General features: G+C 37.7%; 1 protein-coding gene across 13 annotated transcripts in view; it reads left to right on the forward strand.

Annotated features, from left to right (window-relative positions):
• Positions 1 to 19052, forward strand: part of LOC108034501 (supervillin) — a 122961-nt gene that overhangs the window by 41204 nt on the left and 62705 nt on the right. For 2 of the 13 annotated variants that reach the window (XM_017109417.3, XM_044095265.2), the window contains exon 1: positions 13822 to 14333. The exons of 8 other annotated variants lie outside the window; for them this stretch is intronic. In XM_017109417.3, the coding sequence (XP_016964906.1) occupies positions 14207 to 14333 (127 nt within the window). In that variant the 5' untranslated portion in view covers positions 13822 to 14206. Of the gene's footprint in view, positions 1 to 13821; positions 14334 to 19052 lie in introns of those variants that run through there. 3 more of the 13 variants (XM_017109416.3, XM_044095263.2, XM_044095264.2) reach the window with 3 other exon arrangements.

The raw sequence follows: 19052 nt of genomic DNA on the forward strand, positions 1-19052 counted from the left end.
TCCCTTTCCAGCAACATTGCCGTAACTGTTGTTGCTGCTCCTTTGATTTTGCTCTTGCACTGCAAACACCCACACAACTACACTCGCCTCGTACCACTACTCACGGATGCACTGGAAGAAATGTAAATACATTTCGAACCTAAGAGATACAAAATAAAAACCCAACTTTTGATCAGTTGAATATTTTATTAAATTGTTTTTGTTACAACAGATTATTAGAAAGAATAAAATTGAATACTTTTAACATTTGTGATATTGAAAAAAAATTCTAAGTTTGCACTATATATATTTAGATACCAGTCTTCTGAGTAATGGAATATAATTATCCTAATTCTAATAAAATAATTACATTTAATTTTTAAAACTTATCGAATTTTAAGAATAATATAGTGCTTTAAAATCAATAAAAAATAATAAAAAATCATTTTTAAAATTTCCTATTTACCAATACATTATTTTGAAGATTTTTTTATAATTAAAAAATTATTTTTTAACTAAATATATTGTCCCAATACTTTGTTTAACGACCATTAGTTTCGGTGTACTCGTACAATTGCTATCGGTAGACACGATCGGTCGATCGTTGTCGTTGTTGCTATTGTTGTCGTTGTCGTTGTCGCTGTGGTTGTCGTTGTCGTTGTTGGTGTTGCTGTTGCTGTTGCTCGACGGCAGCAACTCTTGGCGCAGCGGCAACTTCCAACTCGAAGCTGGCTTTAGTCTTTTGTTTGCCCTGCTCGCCGCTGGATCGTCGGCTCTCGTGGGTCGCAATTGCAGTTGAAGAGTTCTGTTTCTGTCTCGGTTTCGGTTCTGATCAGAGTTTCCGCTCCAGCCGCGTGTCGTTGTTTTGTGTGTGCTGTTGCTGTTGCTGCGGCAAACAAGTTTAGCAATGCGTTTCAAATCTGCACCGATTGTTTCGTTTATTGTCATGCTCGATTTACCCGCTTAGAGTTGCGGCAGTACAGGAAAATAAAAATAAAGTAAGACACAACGAAAGGCGAAAAAATGTTGATATGAAAACTGCATGTGGTGAAATATTGGTAACAAAAAATAAAAACAGATTGCCAAACAAAACCTAATACTTATAATATTTTTTCGACCTAATGGTGCAGCAAAAAGTATATAAGTATAAGGAGTATCGAGATCCTAAGGAGATCGCCTGCTTTTAGGTAAATATTAATACATCTGGCAGCTAACAAATAATTGTCATAATTTATGTTAAATGAAAATTGCAACTTCAAGTCTTAACCGCAAATATAAATAATTAAAAAACTCAGCAACTATTTGCTAAGATAATTATCCAACTGCTAATTCTTTGGTTAGTATATTTTTGGCAGTTAAAAACTTTAATCTTTTGTTTTTAAAAATTGTCAAGGTATTTCAAAACCCTCATTAACTGTTTGAGAAATGTTTTTTAAATTGTAAAGTGTCGTATTTAATTTTTTTAAGTGCTTACATCTCGGTGGAAAGTTAAAAAGGGAATCCGAAAAATAGAATGTGACAGATTGGGATCTTGGCCTCTCCCTTCCACATTAAGCTGTAAGAACGGTAAATGTAAAGCTCTAATTTCGGCTTATTTTGGTTTTTTTTCGGATCTACACTTGACCGACAAAGAGGGAGCGAGAGGGCACTAAGCCTCTGACCTCCTCTGCCACTCGCTCTCCCTTGTTATTTTTAGCTGGCGGCTTATCAAAAGTCGTCTTTATTTTTAGCTAAAGCTGCTTTAAATATAAATGGACACATTCTTCATGTGCGTTTTATTGCGCGAATTTGTATTAATTTAATTCACTCACTGCTCGCCGAGCGTAAGAATCGTGTTTTTTCCATCTGAACTCTCAGTATAACACACAGCCATGTTCAAAACAATAGTTCTCCTTTGCTAGATTTAAAAAAGAATTTTTTTTTTAAATTTTTTTGAATATATATATCAGTAAAATATATTTGCGGCTTACTAGTTTTTGAAGGGAGATTAAATAAATATAATAAATCAGGATAGAACGTTTGTTTTGTAAATTTTTTTAAATTTTATCCAAAAAATTATTATTTTGTACTATGACATAAAAACATTTTAAAAAGCATGCCTATGAATTTTTTTTTAATCATAAACACAAATTACCTTAAAACAATAACAATTGTTTTCTAAATATTAAAAAAAAGGTAATGGTAATTTATTAAGGTGAACTATTATTACTATTTTACTAAAAATATGTGTAGGTGGAAAGTGGAGGGGAGTAGACTAAAGGGGTTAAAGAGGTAGATGGAATCAGTGGCGTTAGCTAAAACTTTTCAAGGGGTTTACATTTTTTAGAATATTTTTCTTATAAATACATTTGATTTGTCTGTCTTCTTATTTTGACCAAAAAATGTTAAGCCCATCTCGTTTTGGTTACGACACCCCTGACCAGAAATGTATCTCGTTAGTAAAACTTGTCAGGGGGTGGGGGGTTTTGAAGCCCCCGTCTATCCTCGCCCCTGGATGGAGTCACCTGCAGTTCGCTTGTTGTTGTTTCGTTCTTGTTGGGGCACTTTTGTTGTTGGTTTTGGGGCATTGAGGCGTGCGTTTTGTTTGCACGCCCTTTTGTTGTTGTTTTCTTGTTGTTCGTACTACTATTGTTACTATTTTGTTTTTTGTTAATGTTGTTGCCATGGCAAAACCCAACTTTCAACTGCATTTAACCGACTGCAATTAAATTTCGAAAGTTTTTTGTTTGGTTTTTAAGGGTTTTATTTTGACTCTTCTGATTAAAATCGGTTAGGTTATTTAGAATCTAAAAATGTTTGCTGAAATTCAAATCAAACTAAACACTGAAATATATTATTCTTTCCCTTCAAAAATCAATACAATACAAAATAATGGTCAATTCAATTTTCCAGCCATTGACCATTAAAATTGGATTATTTACCGAGAAATATTTTCCATTATCTAAAGCCCACATAATGCTCAGCTTTTATTTTTCAGCATTCAGTTGTAGTTTTGGCCATTTCCGCCAACCTTTATCTTTTCCATTTTCACAGAATTCATACAACTTCTTTTCGAAGGTTACTGTGAATTGTTTGCATTACACAAGGCCCAATTGCAAATCAAATTTTCCGCAACGATTTTCCGAAAAATGCCGCTCATTATTTGCCATCGTTAGAATTTATTCGTTCCATTACGAAACTCAAGGAATTTGTTGCACTTTATGCCGTTGGTGGTGGTTGGCTGTTGGCGGTTGCCTTTTTGGCGGACTTTCAACTGCAATACTGCAATTTGTGTGGCCCCTGAGCGCGTTAATTGTTCATCGGGCTTTGGCTAAAATGCAGCACAAAATGCAGTTTTGTGCAGCCATCAGCGAAATGCCATTAAATTTTACTACCGCCGTGGTTGGGATGTATCTTTCTATCTGTGCGTTTGTATGTATCTGTATCTGGTTTTCGGAAACGCAGCGCTGCTCTGCTTAATTATTCCAAGCCACAAGTCAATAATTAACCGTAATACATTTAATTTTCCTCTATTACAGTACTGCTTCTAGGCCCTCATCCTTTCACTTCGTGTGTGGGGGCGTTGCTGAAATTAGAAAATGTGGTTCCGCTTGTTGATGGTTAGTATTCGCGATTCAATTTTCCTTTGACAATATTCAACCTCTTTTCATTGTATAGAAATTTAATTATTTGGTCATTCGAGGGGAAAGAAAATGATATAGTTCGTGTTGAAAATAATCTAGAAATCTAAGATTGTTATTACGAATAGTAAACGAGTAGCCTTTACCATATTTTATAAAATTGGACTATACGATCCCCATTAGGTTCCCCTCGTCAGCAGTAACTTTTTCAAACCTTTTCCTAGACCTAATTAAAATGTAAGTAATAGCTCTTGGCATATGTGGGTGCACTTGTGGATGGTAAGGGTCTCTCCTTGGGTTTCCCCCCAACAATATGCGACCTTTTACTTTCATTTCTGGCCATGGCCAAAACCGAAAGTTTCTCTGGTAACAATTGCAGCGCCCCAAAGGTCACCCGACTTGCGCTCCCCCACAGAAATGTTTTCTTCTTCACTTCCAGAGTTGGTTGGGGTTATCTTTCTCTCCAAGAATAACCTTCAAGTCTGGCTCACCCACCCAACCAGCCACCCACCCACTTTATCTTGGCTATTCCATTGCCAAGACAACGCGATGGTGGCCTTCTTTCGCGATTATGCCCCCGGTTTTATGACAAACAAAAATTTATTCGTTTTTATTCCTTTGCTTACGCTTAATAAATCTCATTCTTGTGATTTTTTTCTGCTCCGCTTAATTGCGGAATTTTCCTGTCGTCATCAACAGCCAACGAAAGTTGGAAATGTAGGTAATTTATGTGTGTGCCGTCAACATGGCGTATGAGTAATGGCCAAGGATCAACAAAATGTAGGCACAGATTGACAAACTGTCAGTCGAATGGGAAATGCCAAAAGTCAGGGAGTAGTTCACTTTCATTGATTAATTTCAATAGCATTAAAATTTAAGGGCAATTTAGAAAGCGTGCTTCTCCTAACAGCACTTTGGCGTATTAATGCGATCGATAAATCCGTAAATAGCATTTACAAAACGCGCGACTTTTCAACGTCAGCAAATGGAGATTCATTCCCTTCAACTACCAACCCCCACCAAATGCTATGTAAAACTGTCGCCTCAGTGAGAGTGTCTTCCTTCCGCTGGAATTTCCTTTCCCCTCGTTTACTTCCTGTGAGCTGTCAGCTCAATTGACTGACGAAAGCCCCACCACCCATCCTTCGCCCAGTGAGAACCACCCACCACTCGCCGATTGTAACAAATGTCAGCCTGCGTCAGTGGAATCCCCTTCATTGGCCTTCCACTCAGGAAAAATATAATGCTATATGCATATTAATTGACTTGTATTACCGATGACCATCTTAAAAAATAGTTCGAAATGAATCAATGCTCGATTTCTGGCACAAAATCATAATATTAATAATAACAGTTTAGATAATATACAAAAACCATGTTAAACACCAACTTGATTAGTTATTTATTCTTGAATAGTCTTACATTCTATGTTTATAAAAATAATTATTTATCGACGATTATTTCGATATGTTATCGACTTTTTTTTTTTGCTAAAAAATGTCAAAAGTTCTTGACTTTAAACAAAAGAAAAGTACTATAAGCCCACATAAGTGGAGATAAATTCCGAACATTTTTAGTAACTATATTGACTCCACATCTATATTTCGTTTAGTACAAACCCCTTTTTGGTTATTAGTTTTCTTTTTTTTATTCTTTTGTGCAATAGTATATTAGTGGACCATTTGCTCTCCATGTACTGTCCTTCGAGCTGTTGTTGTTTAGACTCTGTCTGTCAATAATACACAGAGCAGAGCTCAAGCCCTTACATCTATTAAGTAAACAAACAAAACAAATATGGGAGAGATAAATGTGCCATAAGCACTTGGGGCCTAAGACTATAACAGGGGCCTATGGAGAAGGACATAAGGCCACGACAGGATCAGATCGGCTGTCAGGTGACAGGACTCAACGAATTTCCGTTGACAGCCATTTTTGGCTAGCGTTTTTGGGTGCACTCAGCCATGTTCCGTGCCACAACAACAGCTGACGACAATGAGCCTTTGTCAATGTGGCATCGCAAGATACGATTTGGAAAGATACTTTTCAGCTCGGCTTGCTCTTTGTGGCCTCATCTTTTGTCCCGGTGTGTGAGGGATACAATTTTTGACAGCTCCCTCGTCTCTCGTTCTTATTGCAAAATGGGAAAGCAAAAGGGGTGGGGTGCTGTGGTGTGGTGTGTGGTGTGGTATTGAGTTCCAAGGGTTGGTAATGAACTTTTCTTTGACAGCCGAATGAATGAGGTTCGAAGAACGGAATGGGATTACAAATTGATGGAAGTTGATGCTGGGTGACGAGCAAGCCCTCAAATTGGTGTAAAATGAAGTGACAATGGTGCTTAAAAGCATGTGCTATAACCGCATTTGGATTACACAACTCTCGGTGCTAAAAGCGCCATAAACTTGCATCCAAAGAATACTATTATTCCGCCTTTAAAGCTCTCCGGCTCTCGGGCACTTAGCAATAATTGAATTCCATACTTGCACTTCCTCCTGCTTGCATATTTTTACTGCCCTTCCGAAACTATTTGGCACACTGAGCCTCTGGGCCGCCCACTTCTGCCTCCCCAAAAGCCCCCAAAAACCACCCCCTATAAGTGCATTACAAGCATAACTTCCATATTGCATTTTCCATTCCCTCCGTCGGAACTTTGGCACAGTTGGCAAACTTTCAAGTCAATATGCGACATTGGACATCAAAAAGAGCCCACGCAAACAAATGATGATGATGGTAATTGTGTTTATTAGAGAGGCAACCAGTACGTATCAGAAGTAGAATTTGATTCATGATAAATAATGATATTTGCTTTGAAACGCCAATGTCCGTTCTGGACAAGAAATATTCGGAATACCTTGTAAATAAACACAAAAGTATGCAAAATATTTTGAAAAATAATGCTAGACGCATTTGTTGCACACTTTTCCGTTTTTTTTTTTAAATGTTTTTAAAAGGTAGTGATTATTTGTCTTACTGTTTCATTTATTTATATAAATGCATTCTCATCCATTATAAATGACCATCTCCTAACGGCCTAGAAATAAAGTGAAGAGCATCAAAGAGCTAAGATTGCAATATAAAAAGTGTAAAAGCTTGACTTACATTTTCCTCTTTTTCTTTGATCAAAAGTTCACCTATTTACCCACATTTCCCCCCCTCATTATCAAAGAGTTTTTCCTAGATTAAACTTAATGGCTGTGTAAATTAAGCTAACATCAATAATCATTAGCTTTCTCTCTTGTTTTCTTTGGGTGTTCATGAAAACTCAATCGGATTACTTATTCATATTTCCTATATCTTGACGGAGCGGATATCTTTTTCGCTGTCTATTCGGATTTGATTATTATGTCACGCCTTGTTAATTAATTTTTCAGACAATCTCTTTCACGTCTTGGTAGCTACATCTTCATTTTGGATTGCATTCAAATTTCCGCTCACAATTATTCAAGCATAATGAAATGAAGTTGCATTTTATATTTGCATATTTTTTTCTCCCCGTCTGTTTTTCAGATTTGTGTTTTTTAACGCTTCGTAATTGGAAAAATTTGCATATAAATTTTAGTTTATTGATCAATCAATTATGCCTGTGTCCGCTTATGGAAAAGTGTTCATTTCGCACTGTTTCTAATTGACAATCTTGAATGGTTTTTATGAGTGACTTAAATTTATGCACGTTCGTGGGAAAATGTTGGAGAAAATATTAAGCTGGAAACTGGTTCATCATCCACACAAACGCTACGAACTTGGCCCAAGGGAATCGGACTCTCCGCGATGACATCATTGGCGGTCGGCTTCATCACAAGTCAATTATCGTGTTATTTAGCGGCACTCTAATTCAATTCGCAAACAATCAAATTTGATTTTCGCATTTCTGTGATCATTTTCCCAGGCGCAGCGGCAATTGCAACAGATTTGCTTGCATTCATGATTCATTTTCCGAACGCTTTGCTATCTGCTCGTGATTTGCACTCAATTTGCAACTCATTCACTTTTTTTCGGAGCCGATGAAATTAGCAACATTGTGTTTGCAATTAAATCGCTGTAGTACTCTGAACTTGTGGCCCTTAACATGAGACCACAATGAAAGCGGTAATTTCTAAATGAGTTTTGGTTTTTTGATATATAATATATAATAGATATAAGACTGCAGCCTAAAATGTAAAAAATCTGAACTAAGCCATTACAATTCCTCGTTTTACTTTCCTAATTCTATAATCCACATAAAATTGGATTTAAAAATATATTTTCCTATTATTTCGCCTTTTTTAAGGCCATTTTCTAAGTGCATTAGAGCGCCTAGTCATCAGAAAATGCACTACTGTCACCTTCAAGGGCCACGTAATTTGCAACGTGCATTGACGCTAAAATTTCAATTGAAAGCGACAAAAGACAGCTCACACTTGAGGGAAAATGCCTAGAAAAGCGAAAAATAAGAATGAAAAAATGTATATAACGAAACTGGTGATGGTAATATAAACAAAATAAAGAAATAAATGCGAATACACTCGAGTGGACACCGTGCATATATGTGTAAGGGCAAACTTGACCCTAATACTCCGAACGTTGCAAAAAATAAATATTGTGAGCCAACAAAGCGCCTTGTTAGATAAGACTTTTAGTGTTTTCCGCTAAGGTGGGCACACCAATTTCATGGATAAATAAACCGAACCAATAATGACATCATTACTTGTTTGGCCCCAGTCACTTTATCGGACTTTCCGTGTCAAGTGGTCCGCCGTGGAAGAGATTCTTTCATGGCAAAATGTGTATAAACAACTTAATTCATAATTAAAATGTCGCCTAAAACTTTACCTTTAATGGTCCCCAGACACTTATATGCTAATTTCCTGCATTCTCAATGATTTATTATTTATTCAACACTTTGGCTTATGCAAAATCCATTTACAACCGCCCACAAAATAGTTTAATCCCTAGACTTGCGAAAAAAAAGTATTAAATGCCGAATCGAAAAAGTACCACAATTTATTTCCGGCTCCCACAACAAAAAACTGTTTGCTCGCCTAACTCCGCAGTTGTTCGAATAAATTTGAAATGCTTCAGGGAAAAAGTTATGGTTCTTTTTGCCCGGTTTTTACTGTCAGCGGTTAAGCGTCAGAAATGTTCGTCAGTGCATCAACGGATAACCACATGGCATCAACGTCATCATCAGCATCATCTGTTGGCTGGAGCTATCAGCCAAGTGATTCCTTATCAACAAGTACAACAGAGGATTGTTTGCATATACAAAGGGGAATTCAAGGTAGCATTCATCATGACTTCCAGCTAGGTGTTCATTAACAAATACTAAGTAAGTGAGTTAATAAGTGTTAGGAAGCTAAGCTCGGATAAATATTTCCTCTAAGTCTAGGAATAAGTGACTTAAGAAATAGATAGTTAAATAATATATAAAAATATTAAATACTAAGTTCAGTAAGTGTTTCCACGTCATTGTTTCTTCTTCCATTATTTTTCTGATGATTAAAATAACATCTACTTTCCTGCCTTCCTTATTCTTATAAAAAGCAATTATCAAGCAGTAAAAGTTGCGAAGGAAGCTCAAATTAACACTAAGCTGCAATTTGCAATTTGCCATTTCCCTCGCGGACTTTCCCTCGATATCCTGTTGTGTCTGTTCTAGAAAGCTTCTGCTCGTGCCATGCGCCGCGAATTAAATATAATTTAATTGTGATTAAATGGCGCTGCGCAATTATGCTTTAACATTGTTGATCAAGTTATGTCTTTACCAAGTCGCCTCCCCAGTCTCGGGTTTTCTCTCGTATTTCCCTCATTTTTACTCGTATTTTTTTTCTTTCGCTGTGGCTAATTTACTTTTCCAGTCGCCTGTCATGGCAACTGCATTTGGTGTGTCTGGCTTGTCGCTTTGTGTCGGCTTAAGTGCACTTCTTTTCCGTCTCTATATCACATGTACTATACATTATATACACGGAATCTCATTGCTCATTCTTGTGCTGCTTTAATTGTCTTTGCTAATTGCGCCAAAGTGCGAACAAGGCAGGCATTTGCAATGACAGCCGAGAAATCGCAGCCTGTCCCATCTGAATGATGGCCAAGATATTTTCCCGATGGCCAACGAGTGCCATTTGACGTGTAGATTACTTGTCCCGCGGCCATTTCCAATATTGCACTGCATCCAGCCTTGGCGGCGTGAAAAACGTTATCAGAATGGCCCACCTGCGACCTTTCCATTTGGATCCACTGCGCCCACTCGCTTTAAAAAAAAACAGACTCCTCCAGGGGTTCTTTGGGATCTTTTTCTGGTACTACATGGAGAGAAAAACACACTGCTATAAAAGCTAAAATAAATGTATAGACTAACCTAAGGTTTATGAAAAATTTAAAACGCGAATTCTTGAGATCCTTGCTTTAACAATGAGAGACAGTATCTTTTGAATAAATTCCACCTTTTATGAACCTCTATGTCGTATAACAAGCTTTTTTTTGCAGCTGCATCCTGTCGTTGGCTTTATCATGACGCCTTTTAAACTGGTTAAATGGGCATGGCAAGTAATGACATGGTTTTCCATGCAGCCGCCCACCCCCTTCATGAGTAAAAGTAGGTTGCTGCGGTCAGGTGGCATCAGGTGTGCTAGCAGCTAATCCACTTTCATTGCTAAATAATGCGTTCTGTGGCTGCACCACTAAATGTTTTTCACATTTTCCCCCCATTTTCCTACTCCTGCACTTGCCAGTGCCTGTCAAACTGCCAGTGGAAAGGGCGAAGCCAATGATGGATGAAAAGGTCGATAAACCAAAAAGCAAACACTTTTATGGTTTGTTTGGTCTACTCTTCACTTGGCTTGTGTCCGGACTTCTTGGTGTTTATGTCAGTCAGGGGATGTATGAGCAAATAGCTGGTGAAAATGTAATATAACTTAATATGTGGGAATTTTCTTGGAAATAACTTGATCCTAGACTTGTACTTTGAGGATACTATGGATACTATATTTAAACTTTATATATAAATTACGTTTTTTCTCAGTACATGCATCCCACTCAGATTTGTCAGTTGACATCACTTGAGTTATAGAGCGAACCCTGTGTGATGCATTATTCAATTATGCGAGTGCGTTTCGCAGGCGCATCAATCATACGACACGTATGCTGCATATTAATAAAGCCCAATTATTGGCATAAATCATGCGTCATGGGAGGCGAAAAATCTCGACTGTCGCCCGCATCACATCTCTGGCGGACTCAACTCAACTCAGCTGAACTCGGTGGCGGGTGGAGTAATCGCAGAATTAATAATTAATTAATTAACTGGCCGCGTGCATGTACATTTTCCTACTCTAATGGACAGTTTTTCGCCCCCCTTTTCTCTGCTCATGTTTACATCATAAATGTTCAACAACAGTGCGAGATAACGAGACAACAAAAGCAAATACTGGCAAAAAGGAAAACAACTTGCCGCATTTGGCCATGACTGGGGTGATGCGAGTTCAATACAGACGGTTCTTGGCAAATAAATAGTGAAAAGAATATATTAAGACTGAAAGAAAATGAACAAAAAAATTAGGGGAAAATAATAAAATCTAGAAAGTTTGAAGAGTTATTTAATTATAAAAGTATATATTGATGAATGCTTTGTTTTCTAATAATTATTTAGATCTAACCTTGAACCTTCGTTTAAGAAAAAAATCTTTCATAGCAGTATACATTTTGGATTTTTCTTGTAATAATTCATGTTTTTATTCTGTTTATTTTTTGTTTTTTTAGGTTAAACATTTTCTTTGCACAGAGATAAAATGAAAAGTATTTTTACATTTTTTTGTAATCCTTAATGGAAAAATTCCAAAATTAATTAGGTACTATTATTTCTACCTCAGCTGTAGGAAAAATGGTAAACACAATTCGTAGCGGGTGTAATGAACAAGTAAAAAAGAACCCGGAGTGCAAACTCATTACGGAAATGAACGGGCAAGAATAGTACGAGTGGGCAGACAAACGAGCCAGCACAATCGGAGATCTCAGCACACGGCATCAGAACATAATGCCTTCGCTTAATAAATCAAGATGCAGCCGATGCTAGGTGGCGCTTACTGGTTTCAATTTGTCACGGGGCTTAAGTGGCAGGAAGTTTTCGCAGCATTTCTCCGCTCTTTTGTCATAAGAACATGTGTGAAAGAAGCACACATAAATTGACACCCACAGCGGAAGTTTTTGTTTTGCCTGGCGAAAAAGCAAAGCTCAATTAGTTGGCGGGGCACTGATGTGATATCTCCCCTACGGGCTGGACGATTGAGTGTGTATGAGGTCACGTCACTCCGCGTTGACCCCAGAGCCACGTGCCTGAACTGCCAGATTGCGCATACGCCTAGTTTCGCCTTGGCTCGCCCATCAAAATTGATATAATAATCGTGGAAATCCTACGCTTCGAGAGAGAAAGAGGGGAGGCGAGAGCGAAGTTGCCCTCGCTTACATGCAAATGTATCGGGGTACAAGGGAGGTCAAAGTTCAAGCACAAACCGCTTGACATTTACCATGCGAAACACACACAGGCACACAAAGGCCCCCGCTACCAAAAAAAAAAAAAATGAAAAAAGTAAAAACACTGGCATAAATACTGCAAAACGTCCGTGTTACACAGGTTGAAAAGCGAGCTTGCCAAAAGTAAAAGTTTTCTAAGCGTTACGGGCACTCGGAGAAAAGGCGTGTTGAATAATTTTACTTGTTTATATTAAGAACGATTTTTCGATCTAACACAAAATAACATTTTGTTTAATTTATTGAGCCATAAAAAAAAAAAATAGAAATAATTCTGTGGTGTTTGACAATCTTTCTACTTTTGTGAAGGTTGATTTTTGACAAAAAAAAATGCATAAAAATTAAATTGTATTTTAAAAAGCCAATGTAATATTTTTTGAAATCACGGAGTAGTACACAAAATAAAATCCAATATTTTCGGTGGCCTTTTAGTGGTGGTAATGGAGCCTGTGGCGCTTTTGGAATATTAAGCATACGCCCGGTTGTCCACAAACAGGTTGCCACAATTCCAGTTGGCAGCTGAACCAACGCATCCTCCAAGCTGCGCCACGCCAATTATGGCACGCACTCATTAGTGTCCGCTGAGCCACGCCCCCCGCCCCTGCCCAAGTTGGATTTACCGTTGGCCAACCTCATAAACCAGATAATGCCACTGCCGCAATTCTGTTTCTGGCTCTGGCTGTGGCTCTTCTGCCGTTTAATGAGCTTTGTTTCTAGCTGCAGCTATTTCACCCATCATGTGGAGCACACGACGCTGCCGTCCGCCCCGATCCCTTGCTGCTTTTCCTGCTTCTGGCCAACAAGTCCCCGGGCTGCACCGATGCTTGAATTGGATTGCTGGTGTGGCATGGTGACATGCCCCGCCATCTGCAGTCGGTCCCGTTGCAATGCCACCGAGAGCCACGGTGGCACGTGGATGGTTTTAGATCTTTTGAACATCTCTTGTAGGGAAAATAACCAGAAAATAAATCCTTTTAGAGTTTTTGTATATTGTTTTTATTTTAAGTTTAGTGTTGTTATTGGTATCTGGCTTTTTTTTTTAGCTTTTCACTTCACTTTCTTTTAATTTCATATACATTTACAAATATTTATTGAAATAGATATATTATATATTATTACTACTAATGTTTTTGTGCTTTTTTATGTTATAATAATTGGAAAAAATAATATTTAATTAGAAATCAAAAAATAGCAAAAAACCATTCTTCTTAAAATTTTTAGAAACGTTTTTCCACCTCTTTGCACAACTGTGCCGCATTTATCCAACTGACCCATCGATCTGCTGCTCTTCTCCTTTTTTCCTCACTCAACACTTGCATTCAAGCAGCTGAGTTTTTCCAGATTTTCCCCCCTCCCCATATTCCCCTCCTATCCATTTCCATGCCATCTCCGGCATCTTGGCTTTTCACGCCTTGTGGCAGTGTTACCGTTGCAGCACGTTTTTCGTTTTGTTTTGGCTATTTTGTTTTGATTTCGCTTCTTCCACTCGCGTAGCTCTTCGATACACAGATACTCTGTGAAAAAAATAAATAAAAATACACGCATACACGCAGACACACACAAAGTCGGCGGGGCACACAGATACTCACCAACACTTGCTCGCTTTTTGTTTTAATTCTTTTGCTTCGCCGAGTAGAAGATAAAGAATGAAAACGCAGCGCACACAGGCGGCAGGCAGCTCCGAGTTCTAGATACTTTTGTCTAGCGCTCGCCGCTCAGTCGCAAAATCGTTTAGCGCCGAGACGGACGGCCAAGCCGTTGGGAAATTATACAAACGAAAAATACGACAAAAAAATATTACGAGAAAATCGCTGAAACAACACCATGCGAAGACGACACGTCGAGTGTCTCTTGTTGTAACGTTGACGCGAGTGAAAAGCGCTTTTCTATTTTCGCCTCAAGTGCAGCCTCCTCGCTGCTGAAAACCCAAAAAAAAAAGTAGAAAAAAGTCCCCAGCATCGTTTCGCTTTTACACAAAATAAACACTTGACGCGTGTGTCTTACTTTCTAAAATAAAATAAGAAAATCCGCAAGAAGATATTTAAGATCTAAGAGAGAAGCCAGACGACCGCGTTTTGGGGCGGGCCAATTTTAGCCAAGCCGATAAAATGCTGGCCCTCAAGGAGTGTCTCATACGGGAGGGGGTTCTCAATCTGGACAGTCCTGAAAAATACCGGCCATACCATCTACACGGTAGCAGGAGCAGCGGCACTATGGATATTCCCCGATATCGCAGTTAGTATCTACACATTCCCGACATTGCTAAATCGCAGTTGATAGCGGGTATCTGTCAGATATGCCGTACTTTTTTGAGATAGACTTGCAGGTGACCGTGAATGGATACCCTATTTTTTGGGTTATAAAAGAAACTATTTTAAGCTAAATAAAAGTGAAATAATTAAGTAAATATTTGGTGAAACTATTTTTGGGACCGTAAGTCATTTCCTAATCTCAAAAATCGCATTTGTAAGATGTGTAGTGCGCTGGCGAGATATTTTTGCTCTTTTCAATGAGTAAATACTCGTAAATAGGGAAATATAGGGATTTAGTGTCGAGTGAATCATTCTCTAATCCAGCTTAATACAAGCCCCTCAAACTATAATATTTATACTGAAAAAAATAAGGTACAACACATTTTTGTATAAATTTATAAATGAATAGCCAAAGTAATCTCATTTTATTCCCAAAAAATAAAATTCTATATGAGGGAAATATAAAATTTGTTCCAACAATTCGCTTAAATTACATACTTTAATCATTTTATTCAAGAACAATAATATTATTATTGTATTTACATCTAAAAAACTTAAGTAAGCAGTTTGAAATTTTTATTTACAAAATCTAGAAGTGAATAAGATTACTTTGGAACCTTTAATGTTAGTCATAGCTTTTTATGATAGCTTGCACATTTTTTCAATTTATAACAATTTTTATCTCAGTACTCTGTTTGTTGTGCCAGCTTGTAGACTCTGCCCCGAAAGAATCAGTTTTCATTCCAATTTGATATTTTTAAACGCTGGCGTCGCTCAGTTGAACAGTTGCCCAGCTATCTGCGTTGTTTTCAGTATAAATGCACCTTTTTTCCACTGGATTATTGTTTAATAACTGTTAACGATTTGTATTGCCATTGTTTGCCATCAAAATGTTGCTGGAGTATTGTCTTTCGTTACCCTTTTTAACTGCCCCAACCCATTGATTGTCTAAAAAATAGCTTTTTTCCTCCAAAGTTTTTGATAAAGCGCGACAAGTTAACCGAACCCGGACCCAGAAAGATTGTGTCATTTGTCTATGGTTTGTGCGGTGTTCCTTTGTTTAACCCCATGATTGTTGGTGTTTATAGACCGGGCCTGCTTTTATTTCGACTCGATTGTTTTTACATATTTTTCTCCCTCTAAGTCTTGATGTATGGCCATTTTATTTGATTGTAAAGGGCTTAAGTGCTAAGGAGGGGGATCCAATCCGATTCCTCAACCTGCCTATAAAGTTGTTCCAATCAGAGGTCATTTGTGTATACGACCTGTTATCCAATGATGCGAACAGAACGAACGAGAAAGATACTTTGGCCAAGCCGATTAATGCTGATGGCTATCAATAAAGTAATTTACTTTTGGGGAATTAATTTGTATATGGGGTGATTTGCTTTAAACGATTTACCATGACAGATAAACTGGAAGATTTATTACAGTATTGTAAATTGATGAGTAACTTAAAGTTTGAATTGCTAGCTACTAAAGGCAGTTCAGTTAGGATCATAAAATGATCTAAAATAGGTTTTTGATAAAACTAACTTATCAAGCGTTTTATTTACAGAGTGAGACATACCAGGCATGACTTTGTTAAAACTCTGTCACGTATTAAAGCATTTTTTCAAGTTAAAGTCAATTTCGCCAGCTCATGAAATACTTAAAGTTTCGATTACCAAGTTGAGGAAATATTAAAGTCCCCAAGACATATAAAGACATTATTGGAGGAATTCTCTGGCTTAATACCCACTTCCCGCACATCCCACGCTCAAGAACTTTACTTAACCCAATTTCCTGCGCGGCTCCCACACACTTATCGACATCCATCATCGGCTTGCCAGGCGTTCTTTTAACTGCTTTTGATTGCCAAACAAGAAATTACACAATTTGATGCTGCACTCGTCAAGAGTTGCCCAAGATTCTTCCCCAAAGAAGCCCATCAAAAGACCCGGGTCCGCTTTATGACCGATGTCGATAAGAGGTTCTCTGGCTGCTGATAATTAAATGTGTGTTTATTGCATAAAAAGTACGGCAAGTCGAGGGGCCAGTCGATGTAATCGTGGGCAGTTTGCCCTTGCATTTAAAAATAATCCCAAACGACGTTGCAACATTTTGCTGCCTGTGCTGCTGCTCTGTGGCAAACAGCAAACTGTAAACAACGAGACGGCAGGCAGCCACTTCTGTAAAATGCACTTTTTTCCTCAATATTGATTCAACTTCTGCCTTTTTTCGTCCCTCGCTGCCTTTTTTTGCTGCTGCAGCCACACACGTATTTATAGGCATTGGATGGCTTTTCTGAGTACATTTACAAAAAAATTGGATTTTACTTAACATCTCTGTAGCATTTAGACAAGCAGAGCGTTAATGGTATTGAACATTAGGTTTTACTAAAAGCTTTCTTAAAGAGAAAAGCAAAGTTTTTATAAATTTAGGGCCGAAACTTCTAAGTTTTTCCCCTAATATAATACAAATTTTATTGGATCGTTGAATCACATAAATTTAAAGGGTTTTCAAAGCATTTAGGATGATGCTCGAAAGCATGCTACAATAGAATTTTTTGTTATATGAAGGCTGAGAAAGATAGTTCTCCGGCTAAAGTATATATATTTTAGTGACCTCTTAACTTAGTAAAATGAGAATTAAAGACAATGTTTTTTTTTTTTTTTTTTTTTTTTTTTTTTTTTTTTAATTAACATCTTTATTTAATATAATCCAGGAACAGATCTAATTAAAGCCTTTAACCTAAATGTTTTCTTAAGTAAATAATCTCTTAATTATAAATTATAATTAGTTTTCAACTTGGTATATAGGAGTAGATCAAATTACGACTAGTTTCAAGTAAATAATATATTCATATTAGTCTCTTAGGAGCAGCCCAAAATGTCTTCTTTTGAGCCTGCGAATTGGGATAGCCCCCTGTAATCTCCGGGCTAGACGATTACGGTGGGCAGTTAGACGGTCGTTGCACCTGCTTGAGAAGAACGATATTTGGTCTTCAACAAGACTCAGGTTTAGGTCATTGTGAAGCGTTTGGCCGCTAACGAACCACTCACAGCCAGTGATTTGTCTTAATGTTTTGTTCTGGACGGTTTGGAAACGTTTTCGGTGGGACGCAGCCGCCACCAAAGACAATGTTGAAAACGCAAAAATATCTACAAAACTCCTAAAAACAGTTCCTTAAAGTATGCTATAAAAAATTGTATATATATTTCTTAAGGTAGCTGGTTCTTATCAAATTAGGAAATTTTACAAGAAAAGGTAGTTAATTGTACCTTAAGAAGTCATAATTTTTCAAGCCTGATTTCTTTTAGTGCACGTTTTTTCTGGTCTGCCTGGGATTGCCTTGACAATATGATATTTTTGCAGCAAGTTTAAGCCGTGCCCCTGCCCTCTCCCCTCCCCTCAAACCTATCCCCTTACCCCTTATTAATTATGCAACCTGGGACTGCGGCACAAGACGCAAGAAGACAAGAGCCAATCGATCAATCAGTTGGCTGAGTTGGCTGCCACACACAGAAGCGTTTGGTAATTCAACGCAACGAAGCCGCAAAAATGTTGACAGCAGTTTTGTTATTGCTTCTGTTGGTTATTTTTTTTTTTGTTTTTACTTGTAATTGTTATTGTCCCTGGAAGCGTTTTAGTTACACAAAACTCCCAGCTGTCTTTACGAGCCAGCAATAATTAGTTAAAGTTTCTTGAGCCTGCAAGAAATCTTTTTGCCAAAGCTGTTTGCAAATCGGTTTTCTCGCATATAACCCATAAGGCAACGTGCCAACGGCTTGGTTTATTTATTTTTCTGGTTTGGATTTGGATTTTGGCATGCAACCCATTCATATATGTTGGAGAATCCCACGCTGGCAACTTGCCTTGCAAGATTTTTATTTTCAATTCGTTTATGGCCAGATTTAGCCATTGCGTAAATGCATTCGGAAATATAATGTTTTCTGGGGAACATTCTGAACCGTTTTCCATAAGCGAAACCTTATAAAGCCTGTGTACGTTCAACTCTCGGCCATTGTCATCCGGAATGCAATTTTTGGTCTTGTTATTTTTAAACATATCGTTTCGTATCTGGCCTGTTTGGCAAAACAAAAACCAAAGTGTATATTTGCTTTCGATTATTTCTGTTTTTTCCGGCAAGGAAATTGGGTAGCGATAAGCAAGTCTTTTGTTTACCTTTGAGTTCAATATGCTTTTATACGCAATCTTTGTTTTGCAGCCAGGGGAAAAAGTTCTTAATTTTCCCATAAACATAATATTTGTTTATGTCAAATAGCAAGCAATATATTTCTCAGATTGTAACAAATACTTCCGATTCAGTGAACAGTATGTGCCTCTTGACATTTGCGATTCTTAGAAAACAGCAAAACACGTGCACACCTTCTCCCAATAGATTTCGTTGCCTTCATTCGGTTTGCTATACAATTGCCAATTATAATGTATTCTTTGCACTTGACTTGGCCCAGAAAAGTTTCTCAGGTGATTAAAAATCGAGGCGGCTAAAAATCCCATGCGATTTGTTTGAAAAGAATTGAGCTAGGAATTTATTTCAGCGAAAAAAAGAAACAAAATACATTTCAATCAATTAAGAGAACCCAAAAAAAAGAACAAAATGCTAAGGCAGACAGAGGTTGGCGGGATATGGCGCTTGGCAACATATTGCCATAGCTCTTTTTTAATTGAGCGTGGGATGTGACCAGAAGCAGGGGCA

Source organism: Drosophila biarmipes, chromosome 3L (genome assembly GCF_025231255.1).
Source record: "Drosophila biarmipes strain raj3 chromosome 3L, RU_DBia_V1.1, whole genome shotgun sequence".
In the NCBI taxonomy this organism is placed as follows: Eukaryota; Metazoa; Arthropoda; class Insecta; order Diptera; family Drosophilidae; genus Drosophila; species Drosophila biarmipes.